Here is an 18,274-nt window from a genome sequence, read left to right as displayed (position 1 = left end):
GAAGCTGTAAACGTCAACCTTGGTTCCTTTGTGGCTTCTCAGAGAGAGACTCAGAATGTCATTACTATGGGTTGGTAAAGTTTTGACAGTTAGGTCCATGGAATTCCTAACCCATACAATGAGGCTGCCAGAAGGGCGACCAGCTTTAGAGGGAATGGCTTCTATGCCATAGTTACAATACCTTGATCTAAAGATTTTTCCAGTGCCCATGTTTCCTATCATGATGACTATGTCATAGATGTCGATGAAGGACACCCACTCATGGTCCATAGTTCATCCCTTGAGGCCTGCGATATTCCAGGACAACAATAGTGTTGTGAGTTTCTCGACTAGTGGTACTATGATGGACTTGTCTGGGGTGCCCGATGACGACTTCCCTGCTGTGGGCGAATAAACAATACGTGATTTTGTGCGAAAATGGGTACACAGGGAAAGAGGAACAGTGGCGGTGCCTGTAAGGGCAAATTTAGATGAATATTGTTCGCTCCCCAAGGGAGGTGTAACTGTTGAAACATGTATTCTCTCTCTAGCTCTCCCCTCTCCTTTACCCCTTTTACCCCTATTTAATCCTTGAGGTGGCTCTAGAAATGTCGTTTCTCCTCTTTCACAATGGATGAAGGGTTCTGAAACCATGGCGAATGGCCCAGGTTTGCAAAATTTGCTTTGACATACATCAGTCAAGGGGACACACACCCACTTATAGCAAGTTAGGCAATCCATAATGTTAGACTGATTAAGGTGAGCATGAAGGTTTAACCAAAAAGAGATTCAAAACAATAACAGTTCCAATGTAATGTAGTACATTAGATAATTCATTCCATGATGCATATGGTGGCACAATCAATCAATCAATCAATCAATCATAGCATTTGTAAAGCGCACTACTTACCCGTGAGGGTCTCAAGGAGCTGGGGGGGGAATGCTGCTACTGCTCAAAAAGCCAGGTCTTGAGGAGTCTTCTGAAGGTCAGAAGGTCTTGGGTCTGCCGTAGGTGGATGGGGAGGGTGTTCCAGGTCTTGGCGGCAAGGTGGGAGAACGATCTACTGCCACCACAGACAAAAGCAGTCTTAAAAAAGGTTTTCCTCAATTTGTAATGAATGGGAATCAGCATATCCCCCGACATGTGTTACAATTGGTAAACAGTAGTGCTTACAGATTTCAAGAATGGCAGCACCGGGTTTACCCCCAGCGTAGGTGTCAGTTTAAGGAGGGCACCGATAGATTGAATAAAGTTCTGCTGCTACGCTGAAATGTTAAGCTTTTAGAAAGAAGGGGCATCAAATACAATACCCAAATAGGGAAAACTATGAAAGTTTTCTAATGTGTTACTGTCTATGTTGCATGTGCATAGGTGCGAACTGCCTAGTCCACATGACTTACCTGGGATTTAAAATACTTGGTACTCAAGTCTAGGCTGGACATAAAGTCAGTAATGGATGCAAACAACTTCCTTAAATGCCCTTTGGGTATGAGCCAGAAGCACTGTGTCATCAGCATAGAAAAGTGGATCTTTTACTGCACGTCATCCGTGGGATGAAAGATCCATTTATCAAGGGGACATCAGCACAACTTTGTAGCAAAACGAAATAAATAATAAAGGAGCCAATATACAGCCTTGCCAAACACCCCGTCCAGGCCCTAACTGTTCAATTAGCTTCCCCATAGGGCGGTACCTTACCCTCGCCATCAAATTTATGTGCAAATTAGCAAGAAAAGTGACTAGTACAGCATCTAGGCCTAGATCCAGTAGAAAGTGCCACAGTTTAGAGTATGTTACCCTGCCTAAGGCACGAGAGAGGTCAATAAATGCTAAATAAAGCTGGCAGCACCTGGTATACTTGCCAATCAATAGGTTAAGATTCCGGCATTGTTCCCTAGTGCCTAGATGCTCCTTGAAGCCATAATAATAAGGGCTCAAAATATTCTTCAAGACAGCCCACTCCTGCATACTGTTGAAAATAACTCTGTCAAAAATCTTCACTCATAAATGGATGAGTGAGGTTGGCCTATAACATCTTGATTCAAATCTATTTCCTTTTTTTAAAATAGGTACTATGATTGATGAGGACAGGGCCTGGGGGGTAAATTGGAGAAACAGCGGTTATTAAAAATGTTTGTTAAAAAAGATGCCCATATGTGCAAGTTGCATTTGAAGAGGTCCATCGGCACATTGGCACATTGTCCAGCCCAGAGCCTTTACCAGCTGAGCTGTCAGACAGCTTTTCTGACTATGAACTTAACATTTCTAGTCAGAGCCTCATGTAAGCCCCTGTTGGCCTGAAAGCAGGTAACGTCAAACCAGTGTGGGTGTGGTTCTATTGTTTGAATTCGTGGTTTGGGAAGAGCTTTATAAATTGTGCAATGATATAAGTAAAAGACTCCCTAATTTGATCAAATCTAATGGAATCTCATAGACAAATTATAAAAATGTCGATTTGATTTTATCATGTGCTCTAGAAATATAGATGGATTGGGTATATGTCATGCTAACCCTAAACAATTAGTCTTAGAAGTGAGCATATAATTATAAACTTAATAAGGACTAACAAATTGAGTGGGTTAATGAAATGATGTAGTAAGTGGATTATGATTAGGGGTGGGCGGAATTTGCGGAATTAACTTCCGCAAATTATCGCGAAAATGCAGAAAATCTCCGCAAACACGCCGGAAATATCGCGAAGACGCGGAAGTTTTTTGCCGCCTGTTCGCGGTATTTTTTGCGTGATCGCGGGTCGCCAACTTACCCATGCGTTTGCTCACGGGCGTGGCCATCTTGTTTTCACTTGTCCCGCCCTCTCGCGATGTTTACTTCCTGTTCCGGGTCGCGCAATGCATGTTCGCGGTCGATATTTCCTGTTCGCGACCGCTTTTACTTGATCGCGTTGCTTTTTGCTTGCTCGGGGAGAAAATATCGCGCGAACTTGCGCACGTGGTCGCAATGGGCGCGGCCATCTTGTTTTCCACTCTATTGCATGGTTCTGGGGCCTGATTTTCAATCCTCCCTAAATCTTTTCAATCCTTTGTTTATAGCCACTTTTTTTGGATCTTTATTACTTATTATTTCTCTAACTATTTTCCTGCTTCTATATTTTTGGTTTTTGACTACTTTTTTTTTTTTTTTTAGCTACTTTTTCTCTTTGTATTGCCAGCTATTATTTCCTTTACTCCTTTATTTATTTTACCTTTTCTTTCCCGCCCCGTCCCCAGAACCATGTCCAAGGGCAGGGCTGTTCGCCGGCGCAGCCAGAGCCGCGACCGCCTTCCTTGCGGAAGGCGGCGCCCACAAGGGGTACAGGCACGGGCCTTATTTGGGGAGGCGGAGTTGGCTGCACTAATTTTCTTTGTGCAGCGCCACCTCCCCTCAACCCTGGCAGCAGGTGGCAGGCCTGGGTCCGGGTACGGCCTCCGGGAGCGTCGGCAGCGGTGGGGGAAGGTGCGCCGGGCAGTGTCGCGCATCTCTGGGGTCCGGCGCACCCAGGCACAGCTGACGCACCGGTGGTCCGACATCCTGGACCGTGAGCAGGACCTGCTGGACCTGCTAGGAGTGGAGGTCCCGGGGCTTGGTGAGTACCTATTTAATTATTACAACTTTGTGTCTGTTCTTCTGCTCTATGTTATATATTGCGAATATCTTTTTTTCCTTCCAACCAGCTAGAATGTTGCTGCTTACAATACATTCCAGGTTAATAACGTTTAAAAGTCTTCTGTGATTATGACACAGGTGCTCTTCTGCGCTACTACTAATCTTACTTGTTTGCAGCTTTGCGTTTGCGCTTGCTTAGCGTGATTCTTTACGAGTTTATTTTAGAGAAATTAAGTTACGTAATGCTACAGTGACTCACGTCCACTCCTTACTTTGTCCTGTCACTAATAGATAGGGGCGGATTGATACTTAGGTTTAGGTACTTTGTATGAGCTTCTAATTGGTTAGTGGTATGCGTGATGACCCCCTCACTCAGTTACGTGACGTGCTGCTAGTACGGCAGTCTTTAGAACCTTTTCTAGTTTGTTCAATGAGTGGAGGTAGGCTTTGCAGTTACTTAGCAGTAGCAGATCAGCATCAATCAAACCAAAATTTGGTGTATACAAAAAATGTAGTCATGTTCATGTGTCCTCCATGATTGGATCATACACATTGTTGAGGAATACAGTGGAAATGCATACTTAATGTACAATTGGCATGCCTGGAATAGGTGGGCTAGGTTGGGTGGTACGTTGTACTAATACTTAGGCTTACTTGTAACTTAGTTTTCTGGAATCAGAATGGAAGAATGGATTACTGTTGATAAATAGTAACTTAAGTAGTCGAACTGCGAATCCCACGATATTACATGTTGACCAGATGAGATCGGTCAATGTAGTTATTGCAATTGTTGTTTACATAAGTGTTTTTTGACCGTTGTTGAAAAATATTGTATTTGTTTGACACCATCCATCAATGTTTGTCTCTTTCTTAATTCTTATATCTCTCCTGTCCATCAGCACCCAGGGGCAGACCGACAGGGACTGGACAGTCGGCGGGACAGGAACACCACCAGGAGGACACCGCTGAGGGCTCCTCTGCTGGCCCCAGTAAGTCTTCTTGTTTTTAATAATATTTCTTATTCCATAACTTTTACTGCCCCATTTCTCCCGAACTATAGTGTGTTTCCAAATGCTAATTTTTTTACCACCAATTATCCTTCGATCTGTACGGTTTCAAAAAGCTTATCCCTGCCTCCGCTATGATGACTGAGTACTACTACATACTATCAGTCTGTCTGTCTGTACTGTAGTAGCTAGTCTTGCCCAGTTGGCCAGTGCCACTCTTTGTGAAAGGTTGTAATATAAAACTCATATTCACCAGTAGCTCGTACAATCCGTTGGGTCGTTGTCTTGTACTACTTTTACTCTTATTGATGTTGAGGCTTTGAAAATTCACAGCAACAACAGCCCTACCAGATTTCTTAATATTTTGATATGATACCCTATAGGACATACCACTGTTGTAGGGATCTTGCACATACATTTGCACCAGAAAATAGGATGTTGGTGATGGTAGGTTGGACCTTCCTTGCACACCTCAATCAGAAATTCCGCACCCACCACAATTCCACTGCTTGACTATAGTACTGTCTTGTCATACCTATTAGGTCTCGGAACCCTCCCCCCAAGATAACCAACAAGTAGACAACCCAGAACATAACACCCAACCTCTGTCATGGAAGCAATTCACATGCACACCCTTACTTTAATTTGCTCACTCGTGTAAGTTAGTCCACTCCACACCAAATACCACGAAGTCTATGTAAGTTTAAAATGTTTATTTCAATTTGAGAAGGTCTGTACACTGTTTTCTTAGCAACACCAACCGGCAAATCAATAACATTAAAACAATATACATTGTTACACTTATACAGTTGGGAATTAAATCATGATAACTGAACAGTGGTGGAAGGCAGCACCACCATCCCATAGCAATTTAGTTTATATACATTTATAAATGAAGATGTGAGTGAAGGGACCCCTCACCTCAGAAGAACCTAGTACTGGTAGTTGGTGCATCGTTCAGAAGCTCTGGTTCGTAGAAGGGAATCTTGCGTCTGTAATGCGAAAAAAGAAATGGTGTGCGTTAGTATATTGCAACTTGCAAGCATTTCTCAGCCGTGCCAAAAAGTGTAGCATCTATGGATAAGCAATATGGACTAACAGTAACAGTAGTACACCAGTTCTTCCTAAAAAAGTGGCTTGTTAATGTTTGTTGACCGCTTGTACGCAGCGCGTAGACTAGACAGTAGCAGTGTGAGGCAGGTCATGTGGGCTCAAAGGTGTCTTAAGAAGCTGCAAGGTAAAGGTAACGTCACATGTGCATGGCTAGGGCTAATCAAGCAAATGCTACAATGATCATATAACTTAGTGTCTACTCTACTACTACCTGATTTGTACTAGTGATGTATGTTAGTATTAACTCATTTTTCAACCTTGCTACTGATCAATAGGGGGGAGGTGTATATGTCGCCTAATAAATGTGTAATGTTTTCTAGGCGCACTACTGACCACCATTGCTGGGGCCAGCGAAGGAGACGCCGAGGGCGAGGATGCGGCAGTTGCAGATAGCAACGGAGGGGGAGTGGCAGCACCAGTGGCAGGCGGTGGTAAGTTAGATTCATAATCTTTAACTATTGTTGAACTTGACAGCACACTCACTGCAAAGGTGTACTGTATGTATATGTATACTGTACAGTTGTGAATTAGGGCCCCATTAGGATGGTGGGCGTATTGCCCCCGCCGGGCCGGCTGGAATTCACTGCCGTCACCGCAGGGGCAAACCTCCCGCCATCCCTGTAGAAAATATTCAGACATGTCCAGGCGGAAAAGGGTTCAATATGGCGGTGGTGTCTCTCTCACCAACCGGCAGCCATATAATCTGCATTTTGGAATGCCTTTGCGTGGCGGCATTGCCGTCCGCCACGGAAAGGCATGCACACATTGCAGAATATGCTTGGGGGCCCCCATGGAGGGTACCTACCGATGCTATGGTACCCCCCCGACTTTCAAAGCAAAACGTGACAGGCTCCGTGCGAGGCCCGTCATGTTGTGCTTGGAAAAGCAGCACAACATTTTAGCATTGCTTTCAGCAAAGCCAACCAGAATTTAAATTTAAAAAAACAGGGTGCGCCCGCCACTGTGCCGGGCGCATCATCCTAATTAATTGTCCCCACGGGACCCCCACCCTTTTTAGCAGTCGGATGGCGGGCGGACAAAGTCCGCCCGCTATCCGATGTTGTAAGTAAGTATGAGTTCTTGGGGACGTTTGAAGAGTGAACTAGAAGACTAGAATTCCCTTTAATTGGTATAGGACTAGGAGCCGGAGTATTGAGTAACCAATGTCCTCATCTATCTGATTTCAACTCCGCTTTGAAAGTTTTATGGAGAAGAGCACCTGGTGCACTGTTCAACTAAAAAGTGTAAGACAGGTGGAAGGAAGAAGGACGGGCGACATTTAAAATGTTATGTACTACTGTGCTTTATTTTATAGTGCTACTCTACCATGCCACTATGTGTATAAATAATTACCTTGTCCTACTGTTTTATTAAGACTATATTTTACAATTGTCTTGTTTTTTTCTTTTTGATACACAGCAACTCCGAAACTCAACCGTAAGGAGTTGGCCGCCAAGGCACGGCGCCGGAAGCTGGAGGCAATCCAGCAGGAATACCGGCGGCTGGTGGTCCTAGCCGAGGAGGAGGAGGAGACTGCTGCAGCTATTGAACCCTCCTCCAGTGCCCCGGGCCCCAGCCACTGCCCTCCAGCGGTACGGCGCCACCGCCTGGCGGCTGCCCGCCGCCACCGTGTCATCTCCGGTGCCCCCCCCCCCACTGTGGCTGCAACTGCCGCGGCCTTAGACGCCGCGTCGCCCATTTAGAGGACCAGATGCGTGTCCTCCTCCAGTCCCGCCCCACCAGTTAGTCCCTGTCACTGCCCCTTTTTTAATTCCTGTTCGTTCTTCACTCGTTTGGGCGTTCTCTACTTCTATGGACAGTCGTTGGGGTTAGGGAGGTGGGTGGGTCAGCTTTTGTGGGTTTAGTTTATTTGTTAGGGTCAATTAAATATATTTTTCTATGTTACATGCAATGTTGTTAATGTTTTGTAGGTGGGGTAACTGTTTTACATCACACTGTTTCCTTGCTGGTGCATGGCCGCCCATAGCGTGTGTTTGATTTCAATAATTTGCTGACTGTATAAGACACAAACAGATAGATGCGACACACCTCACTCATTGACTGGTCCTACTATGCATTCTTTGGAGTGGTGTTTGAAACTGAAATCATTGACAACATGTCCATTATTAATTCTGCCTCCCCCAAACTTCTCTCTTACCGGTGCTTGATGTTTATGTCCAACTGTGGCACAGCACTGGCTGCATGGTGAAGATGGTTTCCTTTTTCATACATGCCATGATTGGGGTGGTGGTGGTGGTAGTATAGTAGTAGTAGTATACACTGGCAGGGTGGCAGCATTTCCAAAAAAAGAAAAGGAGATAGTCAATCGCCTTTGAGAGACTGTTAGAGGAGTAGTTGAATGAAGTACATCACAGAATTTACCGAGCAACAATTATATGCTCAAATATTTGACAAAAAAACTGAATGCTGGTTATTATGAGGATAGCCTACTAGACAGAGTTACAAACTATAGTTTTGTCGAATTGACTATGCCTACAGTCTAACAGTTAGTGCTGTATATGAGGAATGACAACAAACAAATCCAATCAATGCCGGCAATTCATGCTGAGGTATATGTTCCTTTGTTAAATAAAATAACCTCTGAAATATCCTACTCATGGGTGGGCAAGCAGAAGAAGATCATCGCTCTGCATTGAAATTGAAGTAGTGTTGCTTTCACCACATCCGCCCCAGCAAGTGTGTGATTAAGTATTGGTGTACATTTAATTTAGTTACACCTCGACAATAAGTCACACAGCCCGGGGGAAGAGGGTTAGGGTCCGTTGATTGGATGGGAAGGGGGATTTTGGGAAAGGTTTGACATAGAAAAACAGTATGCATACATTGATAAACAAACGACAATCATTAAAGACTACCATACCATATCCATTCCATATGTTAAGGGAGAAAAAGGCAATGCATGCATGATGATGAGACCCGGATTACATACACTTCTATTTCTTGTTCTGTTCCGGCCTTAATACTTTAACAGATAGCAAATAGAAATTTTAAATATTGGTAGTGAAGAATCGTAAACACAGAGCAAACGTAATGATGATTGATAATAACAACTCCAAGAACACACTGTTGTAAAGAATGTATACAAGATATTAATCAAATTATTTAAAAGAAGTGAAAAGTGGATACTGTTACTGTCTTATCCTGGTCAAAAATGTGGACTGGTTTTTTGCATCTCGGCATTCCTCTTGCTCCTCTCGTCCATCAATCTTGGGTGTGTCGCCTCGCCACTCGCCACTGCCCGGCTGGAATAAAAAGGTGATTGATTGGTAAGGTAATTAATATGCATTGTAATGTTTTACAAAGTTTTGGACAAGGCACGGCCTGTAATTTTAGATTGAAAACCAAAGGGGATATTCAGAAAGAAAGTGAAAACAAATGCACAAGTGATGGTGTAGTGCAACAAGAACACTTTCCGAGGTGGCATGTATGCATATGCATCATCTCTACTGTAGTCTGTTTCCAGCATAGACCTTCAACAGTAACAGGAGAGATCAGGCCCACAGTGCTTACCATTAGCACATCCTACGTTTACACTTTAGAGTCCTTTTTTTTTCTCTCAAAGAGTTGGACAAACGCAAAGCACATTATCCATTCCAAACATAGCATTTTACAGTTAAAGTTAGTAAAATCAATGCACTGCAGTCATCCCACCGCTACACTCTACTCAACTTCTACACAGACATTTGGGTGTGCTGTGGTTGTTGTTGACGTGTTTACCTTTAGGCTTTTCCGTTTTATGCCACTCATGAAACATCCTCCTGACTTCATCATCAGCTCTGATACTTCTACTGACTGACTGGAGATCGGCCTGCAGTACAAGTGTAATTTTTATAACACAACAGGAGTAGAAATATAAATATTACTGACTTGAGTCATTCTTTATTGTGTACAGAAAGATAGATTACCACTAGTACACTTTGACATCACTTTGTGCACAACAAACAACGCAAACACAAAGACCAATAGCTCAGAGTCAGGTATCCAATGCATGCCATTAATTGTCATCATTCATTACCTGTTCCTTCTCATCTTAAGTTAACGGGCCGTCTCTTTCGCCATCATCATGATGGACGGTGCTGTTAAGTCACAGTCATTTGCATTGCGCAGATTGAGTGAGTCCCCTTCCTGTATTGAATTAAAAGCAATGTATCACCAAGATGCAGGAGAAGTACACATTTCTTGTTTGCCAGAAGGGGAAAATTAGTAATTACTAGTGTGTTCTGTAGAAAGTTGATTAGTGGCAGTGCACAATTACATCAATTCATGCGCAACACACACCACAAAATCTACATCATTCAGTCTGCCATTCTGCGGCCAATGCATGGCATCAATCATTACCTGTTGCATCTCATCTCGTTAACGCTGCAGGCCGTCTCTTTCGCCATCATCATGATGGACGGTGCTGTTAAGTCACAGTCATTTGCATTGCGCAGATTGAGTGAGTCCCCTTCCTGTATTGAATTAAAAGCAATGTATCACCAAGATGCAGGAGAAGTACACATTTCTTGTTTGCAAGAAGGGGAAAATTAGTAATTACTAGTGTGTTCTGTAACAAGTTGATTAGTGGCAGTGCACAATTACATCAATTCATGCGCAACACACACCACAAAATCTACATCATTCAGTCTGCCATTCTGCGGCCAATGCATGGCATCAATCATTACCTGTTGCATCTCATCTTGTTAACGCTGCAGGCCGTCTCTTTCGCCATCATCATGATGGACGGTGCTGTTAAGTCACAGTCATTTGCATTGTGCAGATTGAGTGAGTCCCCTTCCTGTATTGAATTAAAAGCAATGTATCACCAAGATGCAGGAGAAGTACACATTTCTTGTTTGCAAGAAGGGGAAAATTAGTGTGTTCTGTAGAATGTTGATTAGTGGCAGTGCACAATTACATCAATTCATTCATGCGCAACACACACAACAAAATCTACATCATTCAGTCTGCTATTCTGCGGCCAATGCATGGCATCAATCATTACCTGTTGCATCTTATTTTCAGTTAATGGCCAGTCTCTCTCGGCTCTGAAGGAGGATAGCTATAGAAGTCATCAGATTCATGGTCCACTTGTTTTGGAAGGACGAGGAAAGTTTGAATTTGTTGTTACCATCATCCAATCATCATTCATGAGGGAAATGGAATTGAGCAGGAAATGCAGTATGATCGAGCGGAGGAGCTGGATTCTGAGGACTGTAGTGTCAAATGGCAGACACCTGAAACTTGTATCTTAAATTAGAAGAGTAGAAGATGGTGATAATGCATTTGTTGCGATTCACAAGTTTATAACCGGAACGACAGACACAAACAAAGGGGGAAAAAAGGGAGGAAGACAGTAAGTGCGAGCCTAATTGTCAGGGAAGTATAGCTCGTCCTCAAACTCTGGGGGATCTTCCAGTAGTAGGTAATCATCTGACACAATACTTCCGTCACCTGAGCCGCTGTCCTCATCTTCCTCTGTTGATTCATGCATTGTGTAATTCGGTGGTATGAAGTGCTGATTCATTTTGATCATTGTTAACCTCTCCACGTTTTTGGGAGATAGACTGGTCCTTCTCAAGGTTACAATGGAACCAGCAGCACTGAAAACACGTTCGGAAGAGACACTTGCGACAGGGCAAGCCAGATAGCTTATCGCCAGCCTGCTGAGCTGTGTCCATTCAGACCTTTTCCTATACCAATACTGCACTGGGTTTTGATCAACGTACACCTCTGTTGGGTGTCCAGATAGGCCTGGACCATCAGCTCAATGTTCAGGGTTGCTGCTGGTAAGCTTTTGTGCTGTTTTTTCTGTGCATCAGCACTGTGCTTAAGGCCCATCTTTACATACCAATCTGATAATGATTGTACTCGGCCGAATGATCCAGTTATTGTTTTTGTAGTCGATGGTGATGGTGAGTGTTGCGATTGTGAGCCAACCGCACTGCCCTCAGCCGACGAAGTTGCACTTGATTCTGCATGGCCTGCTTCAGTATCAGTACTTGTTGTGGGTTGATGTGGCGGGCTTTTAATTAGCAGCCCTTCGTTTTCAAACTTCATGGCTGCTTCAGCTATACAACTTTTGTAGCGGGCAACATCATTGTCGGAAAAAGAAAGGAATAGTCCTAATTTTGCACGTGGATCCAGAATTGTGGCACAAATGTAATGTTCTTGTGACAAAATTTTATTTTGTATCCTTACATTTTCTGATAAGCGCCTGGATAAGCTCTCCACCAAGTCATGGGCTTGCCTTCTGTCCTCTACACCTTTGTAGGATTCAGACACATTATTCAGCTCATGCTCTAGCATTTGCAACAATGGGATAGCTTGGCCCATTGTACAGTCCTCCTTGCTGACTTCACGTGTGAAGACCTCAAAAGGAGACAGCATCTCAGTCAGGCATTGAATTAGGGTCCATTGCTCCCTCTGAAGGGTCATGCCTTTAACACTAGCATCACTGCTTCTGTACCAGACATATTCATTGAGTGACCTGTGCTGTTCGTACAGACGATCAAGCATGTAATACGTTGAGTTCCAACGTGTTGCCACCTCCTGGATGAGTGCCTTGACTGGCATCCTACGGTCACGTTGGATGATCCTCAGCTGCTTCCGAGCTTTAAAAGAATGGCTGAAATGAGTGCATATTCTTCGGCAGATGGCCAGTAAATTGCTTACTATGGGTTCTTTTTTCAGAAAGTCTTGCACTATAATGTTTATGCAGTGTGCCAAACACGGAACCCTGAAATAGGAACCAAGTTCCATGGCCTTAAGTACATTACTGCCATTGTCTGTGGCAACAAAACCAATACCAAGCCCTCTGGGCCGCAGCCATTCCAAAACCTTGGTGCGAAACTCTTCTAAAATGTTTTCAGCCGTATGAGATTTCTCCATGGCGAACATGGCTACAGTTGCATGTTTCCGAGTACCTTCAAAAATCGCAGCTGTGTCAACAACACCTCGTGCAGATAGTTGATCTCTAACCCCCACAAAAGAGATCCAGTGTGCAGTGATGCACATGTAATCTGTGGCTTGGCAACTGGTCCACATGTCTGTTGTCTGGTGGATATTGTGCACAGCACTCTGCTGCAAACCGTGACCAACCAATTCCAGCACATCATGATGTAGTGCCGGAACAGCAATTCTTGCGAAATAGGACCGGCTGGGAACTTTCCATTTCGGGCAGATGGCAGACACAAATTCAAGGAAACCCACCCCTTCCACAAATGAAAAAGGAAGAAGGTCCAGCGCTAACATTTTAGCCAGCTTCGCATTGTACAATCGTGCCGTTGGGTGGTTGCGTTGGAACTGCCCCTCCAACCTAAACATGCTGTCAGTGGTAGGCTGGCTTACTTTCCTTAGTGGTGCTGTTTTCATTAACCCACTAAGGCTCAACGACACAGATTGTCTCATTGAGGTACTCGCCGGTCGCCTTGGTGTCTCACCCACACTCTGAGTATGGCTCTTACTGCGGTGCCACTCTGATGTTACTGAGGAGGATGTGGGCGTTACCACTGCAGTGACTGCACTACTGGAGACAGGGCTAGAAATGCCTCCCTGTTCTTCACCTGCCACCACAATAATATCGCTCCCTGATTCCTGACCAACTTCAAAGGGTTTAGTTTTCCTACTTTCTTTTAACTTACGTAGGTGATCCTCCCACACGATATTGTGGTGTATTTTTAGATGACTTGCTTGTCCTCCGGTACCATAGTTTGTACCAAGCTCACCACGCCGAACACCTTGCCGACAAATTGCGCATATAGCAACGTTCTCCTCCTTGGCGCTAACAGAAAAGAAGTCCCAAACTGGGGAGGAGAACTTTCTGGCACTGCTGGATGTGCCACTTTCAACACCAGATGAACTTGAGGGGGTGCTTGAAAATATGTGACCCTGTCCACCTACACTGTGACTTTTACTACCACTTCCTACTGAGATGGTTGAGCTGGATGTAGGTCCCTGCCGGGCCTTGCAAAATATGGCAGCTGGAGGTAGTGGTGGTGTAACCTGTGTTGGTGAGATCCGTGCTACATCCCGCTCAGTAGCAGCCTTTCTGGATAGGGTGAGAATGTCGGTCTCCAATCCCTTTGGGGCGGGAGTAATGTGCGTGATGACTGGCTCGTCTTCATCAACATCATCACCCCCCTCTTCTACATCTACCTCCATAACTCTAAGTTTTTCTGGGACCTTCCTTTTCAGAAGCAATGTCTTGTGGTGTACTTCACTCTCAGACCGAGCTGATGGGACCCAAGTGTCATCACGATCATCAGAAGCGGGGCTTGAAGAAGAAGATGATGGACTAAGCCTCCTTTTCCTTGCTGGTGGTCTGGAAGACAATTGATCTTCTGAAACAGTGGTTTGACTTCGCTCCACTTTGTCTGCAGGAAGCTCGATTTCCTGAAATGCCCCTACGTCAGGAGCAACAACTACCATGGTGGGCTGTTGCGGCGGCTGCTGCTGTTCTGGTTGCGGCGGCTGCTGCTGTTCTGGTTGCGGCGGCTGCTGCTGTTCTGGTTGCGGCGGCTGCTGCTGTTCTGGTTGCGGCGGCTGCTGCTGTTCTGGTTGCGGCGGCTGCTGCTGTTCTGGTTGCGGCGGCTTGACACTGATCTGCTGAGTTTGCGCCTGCGTTGAACTTGATTGTGTACTACTTTGCGGTAATGACATTTCTTCAACATCGCTGCCCGTTAGTAGACTGGCTACCTCTGCGACAGTAAAGCCCTTGGGCCTAGGTTGGTGGGGTTGCTGGACCGCTGTGCTGCTCCCAGCTTGGTTCCCGGACAACGCTTTGGTGCCAAAAAAAACCTTGGCCGGCACACCACCAGTCGTGGTTAATGGCACTTCCTTTTTCTGTTCCTTCTTCTCACCAGCAACTTTCTTGGTACTGGACCTGGTACCTTTCTTTGGGGCCATCTTCTTCCGATGTCAGGCAGGAGGCAGATGCACAACAAGTTCTGGTCACACGTGGGCGTGATGCGCAGCAGGACTTCTGTCTGGCTGGCAGTACAACGGGTAGCCAGGTGATGCCGATGACACCTCCTACTCTGTCTTTTGTGCACCTAAAAGCAAAGAAGACAGGAGAAGAACATCAGTGAAATGTTGCATTTGTTTTTGTGGTTCAGTTACTTAGTACTGTACTAGTGCAAACAAAAGATAGTCTAGCCATTTATGACTTTTTTTTAACTAGAGCTATGTTATACTACTAGTAGTGTGTACAGCCACACACTACACTCTCAGGAAGGTGATGTCTAAAAATTCAACAGATCACATAGAAAACACTTGATCAATAAAGCTGTGGCTACCTGCTCTGATCCTAGTGGATGAAAAAGCAGGCCTGTTGGCAGACAAGGCCAGGCAAGCTTGTAGGCCTAGGCCTCAAAATGGCCACCAGCCACATGGCCAGGCCCAACAACATCAGCAAGGCCACCCCAAAAAACACACTTCCCCAACTCAATCCAATGCCATCCATGCCCTAAATGATGTCTAAATTCAACAGAGCAAACAGAAAACAGTAGATTACTAAAGCTGTGGCTACCTGCTCTGGTAGCAGTGGATGAAAGCAGGCCTGTTGGCAGACAAGGCCAGGCAAGCTTGCAGGCCTAGGCCTCAAAATGGCCACCAGCCACATGGCCAGGCCCAACAACATCAGCAAGGCCACCCCAAAAAACACACTTCCCCAACTCAATCCACTGCCATCCATGCCCTAAATGATGTCTAAATTCAACAGAGCAAACAGAAAACAGTAGATTACTAAAGCTGTGGCTACCTGCTCTGGTAGCAGTGGATGAAAGCAGGCCTGTTGGCAGACAAGGCCAGGCAAGCTTGCAGGCCTAGGCCTCAAAATGGCCACCAGCCACATGGCCAGGCCCAACAACATCAGCAAGGCCACCCCAAAAAACACACTTCCCCAACTCAATCCAATGCCATCCATGCCCTAAATGATGTCTAAATGCAACAGAGCACACAGAAAACAGTAGATTACTAAAGCTGTGGCTACCTGCTCTGGTAGCAGTGGATGAAAGCAGGCCTGTTGGCAGACAAGGCCAGGCAAGCTTGCAGGCCTAGGCCTCAAAATGGCCACCAGCCACATGGCCAGGCCCAACAACATCAGCAAGGCCACCCCAAAAAACACACTTCCCCAACTCAATCCAATGCCATCCATGCCCTAAATGATGTCTAAATTCAACAGAGCAAACAGAAAACAGTAGATTACTAAAGCTGTGGCTACCTGCTCTGGTAGCAGTGGATGAAAGCAGGCCTGTTGGCAGACAAGGCCAGGCAAGCTTGCAGGCCTAGGCCTCAAAATGGCCACCAGCCACATGGCCAGGCCCAACAACATCAGCAAGGCCACCCCAAAAACACACACTTCCCCAACTCAATCCAATGCCATCCATGCCCTAAATGATGTCTAAATTCAACAGAGCAAACAGAAAACAGTAGATTACTAAAGCTGTGGCTACCTGCTCTGGTAGCAGTGGATGAAAGCAGGCCTGTTGGCAGACAAGGCCAGGCAAGCTTGCAGGCCTAGGCCTCAAAATGGCCACCAGCCACATGGCCAGGCCCAACAACATCAGCAAGGCCACCCCAAAAAACACACTTCCCCAACTCAATCCAATGCCATCCATGCCCTAAATGATGTCTAAATTCAACAGAGCAAACAGAAAACAGTAGATTACTAAAGCTGTGGCTACCTGCTCTGGTAGCAGTGGATGAAAGCAGGCCTGTTGGCAGACAAGGCCAGGCAAGCTTGCAGGCCTAGGCCTCAAAATGGCCACCAGCCACATGGCCAGGCCCAACAACATCAGCAAGGCCACCCCAAAAAACACACTTCCCCAACTCAATCCAATGCCATCCATGCCCTAAATGATGTCTAAATTCAACAGAGCACACAGAAAACAGTAGATTACTAAAGCTGTGGCTATCTGCTCTGGTAGCAGTGGATGAAAGCAGGCCTGTTGGCAGACAAGGCCAGGCAAGCTTGCAGGCCTAGGCCTCAAAATGGCCACCAGCCACATGGCCAGGCCCAACAACATCAGCAAGGCCACCCCAAAAAACACACTTCCCCAACTCAATCCAATGCCATCCATGCCCTAAATGATGTCTAAATTCAACAGAGCAAACAGAAAACAGTAGATTACTAAAGCTGTGGCTACCTGCTCTGGTAGCAGTGGATAAAAGCAGGCCTGTTGGCAGACAAGGCCAGGCAAGCTTGCAGGCCTAGGCCTCAAAATGGCCACCAGCCACATGGCCAGGCCCAACAACATCAGCAAAGCCACCCCAAAAAACACACTTCCCCAACTCAATCCAATGCCATCCATGCCCTAAATGTGCTTGAAAATGAAATATATTCAAAAAACAAAAGGAACAGTTGCTTCATCATGCACACACACACCCATGAGGCCATGCCCATGGCTAGCTCGGGCCTACTACTACAACCCACAAAATTTTAAAAAAAATTTAAAAAAAGGAATGATGATAATTAATTAATTATCAAAAATAAATTGTAGTTACACAACAACTGCAATGCCCACAATCAAACACAACAACCACTTACTTGTAAAATATCCTATTCCAAAAATCCTGAAATCCAATTGCAATGATGCAGCAGACAAAAAGAGTGATCTTTCCAGCTCCAAATCCAAAGGCAGAATGAGCAGGAGATGGACAAAGCACTGGGAGGAGCCTGCTGGACAGGAACAGGAAGTTGGAGATTCTGTGTCACTTCCTCCCTCTCTCCACCTTGTAAAAAAATGACTCCTTGCACAAAAAAGGAAAGCCAAATGTGAATGTAAGGAGTTCTTTTCATCCAAAATCAGTATTTGCAGATGGTTTCATGCTGCTAGAGCCGATATTCCTCTCCAAATTGTAAATTTTACGTTGTTGAGTTCTCGAGCTTCACATTACTTCCGCCGGCGTGTCGAAAACGATATGATCGCGTTCTCTTCTTTGTCCCTGTCGCGTTGGATATGACGTGTTCGCGGTCTCTTTCTCCTGTTCGCGTTCGATTTCACGTGCCCGCGTCCTCATCCTCTGGCTCGCGATGTAGAATGACATGTTCGAGATCTCAATCTTCTCATACTCGCGCGGTGCATGATCGCGAGAAGAAAGACGTGATCGCGCGACAAATGACGTGATCGCGTGAAAAATGACTTTAATGCGGCCGCAAACTCTCGCGAGACAGCGCAAAATGGCTACCAAAATCCCACATCTCGTGGAGAACGCGACCGGGTCAAGAAAACTTGTCGGAGAACGCAGGGATTCAGGTAAGGCGATCGCGCGCGCGCGAGAATGTATTGTTTTACAGTGCGAGCAAGAAAAAAAGTATCGCTAAGCTGCGGAATGCGGAAATTTTGACATTTTCGCGCTTTCCGCGGAACGCGAAAATGCCAAAATATCGCAATTTCCGCGAACGGAACGGAATTTTGGCCCAGGCCTAATTATGATCCCAGAATTTGGCATCCCAGATATCACTGCTTAAAAATCGATTGAGTAGGACACATGACATGATCGAGATACATCCCTGTCCAAAGTAAGGAATTAAAGAGGTTGTTATGGAAGAATCAGTTTTGTGTACATT

General features: G+C 45.4%; 1 protein-coding gene across 1 annotated transcript; it reads right to left on the bottom strand.

Annotated features, from left to right (window-relative positions):
- Positions 1-259: 259 nt before the first annotated feature.
- LOC146805561 (zinc finger BED domain-containing protein 6-like) lies at positions 260-17,150 on the bottom strand. Its single transcript, XM_085623810.1, has 3 exons — positions 16,986-17,150; positions 11,954-15,368; positions 260-380 (listed from the first exon to the last, which is right to left on the bottom strand). The coding sequence occupies exons 2-3, from the start codon at positions 14,608-14,610 to the stop codon at positions 260-262; spliced, it is 2,778 nt and encodes a 925-aa protein (XP_085479936.1). The 5' UTR covers positions 14,611-15,368; positions 16,986-17,150.
- Between the last annotated feature and the right edge of the window lie 1,124 nt (positions 17,151-18,274).

This window comes from Triturus cristatus, chromosome 8 (genome assembly GCF_964204655.1).
Source record: "Triturus cristatus chromosome 8, aTriCri1.1, whole genome shotgun sequence".
Classification (NCBI taxonomy): Eukaryota; Metazoa; Chordata; class Amphibia; order Caudata; family Salamandridae; genus Triturus; species Triturus cristatus.
Note: the sequence above shows the minus strand (reverse complement) of the source record. Positions and strands in the feature narration are given on the sequence as shown.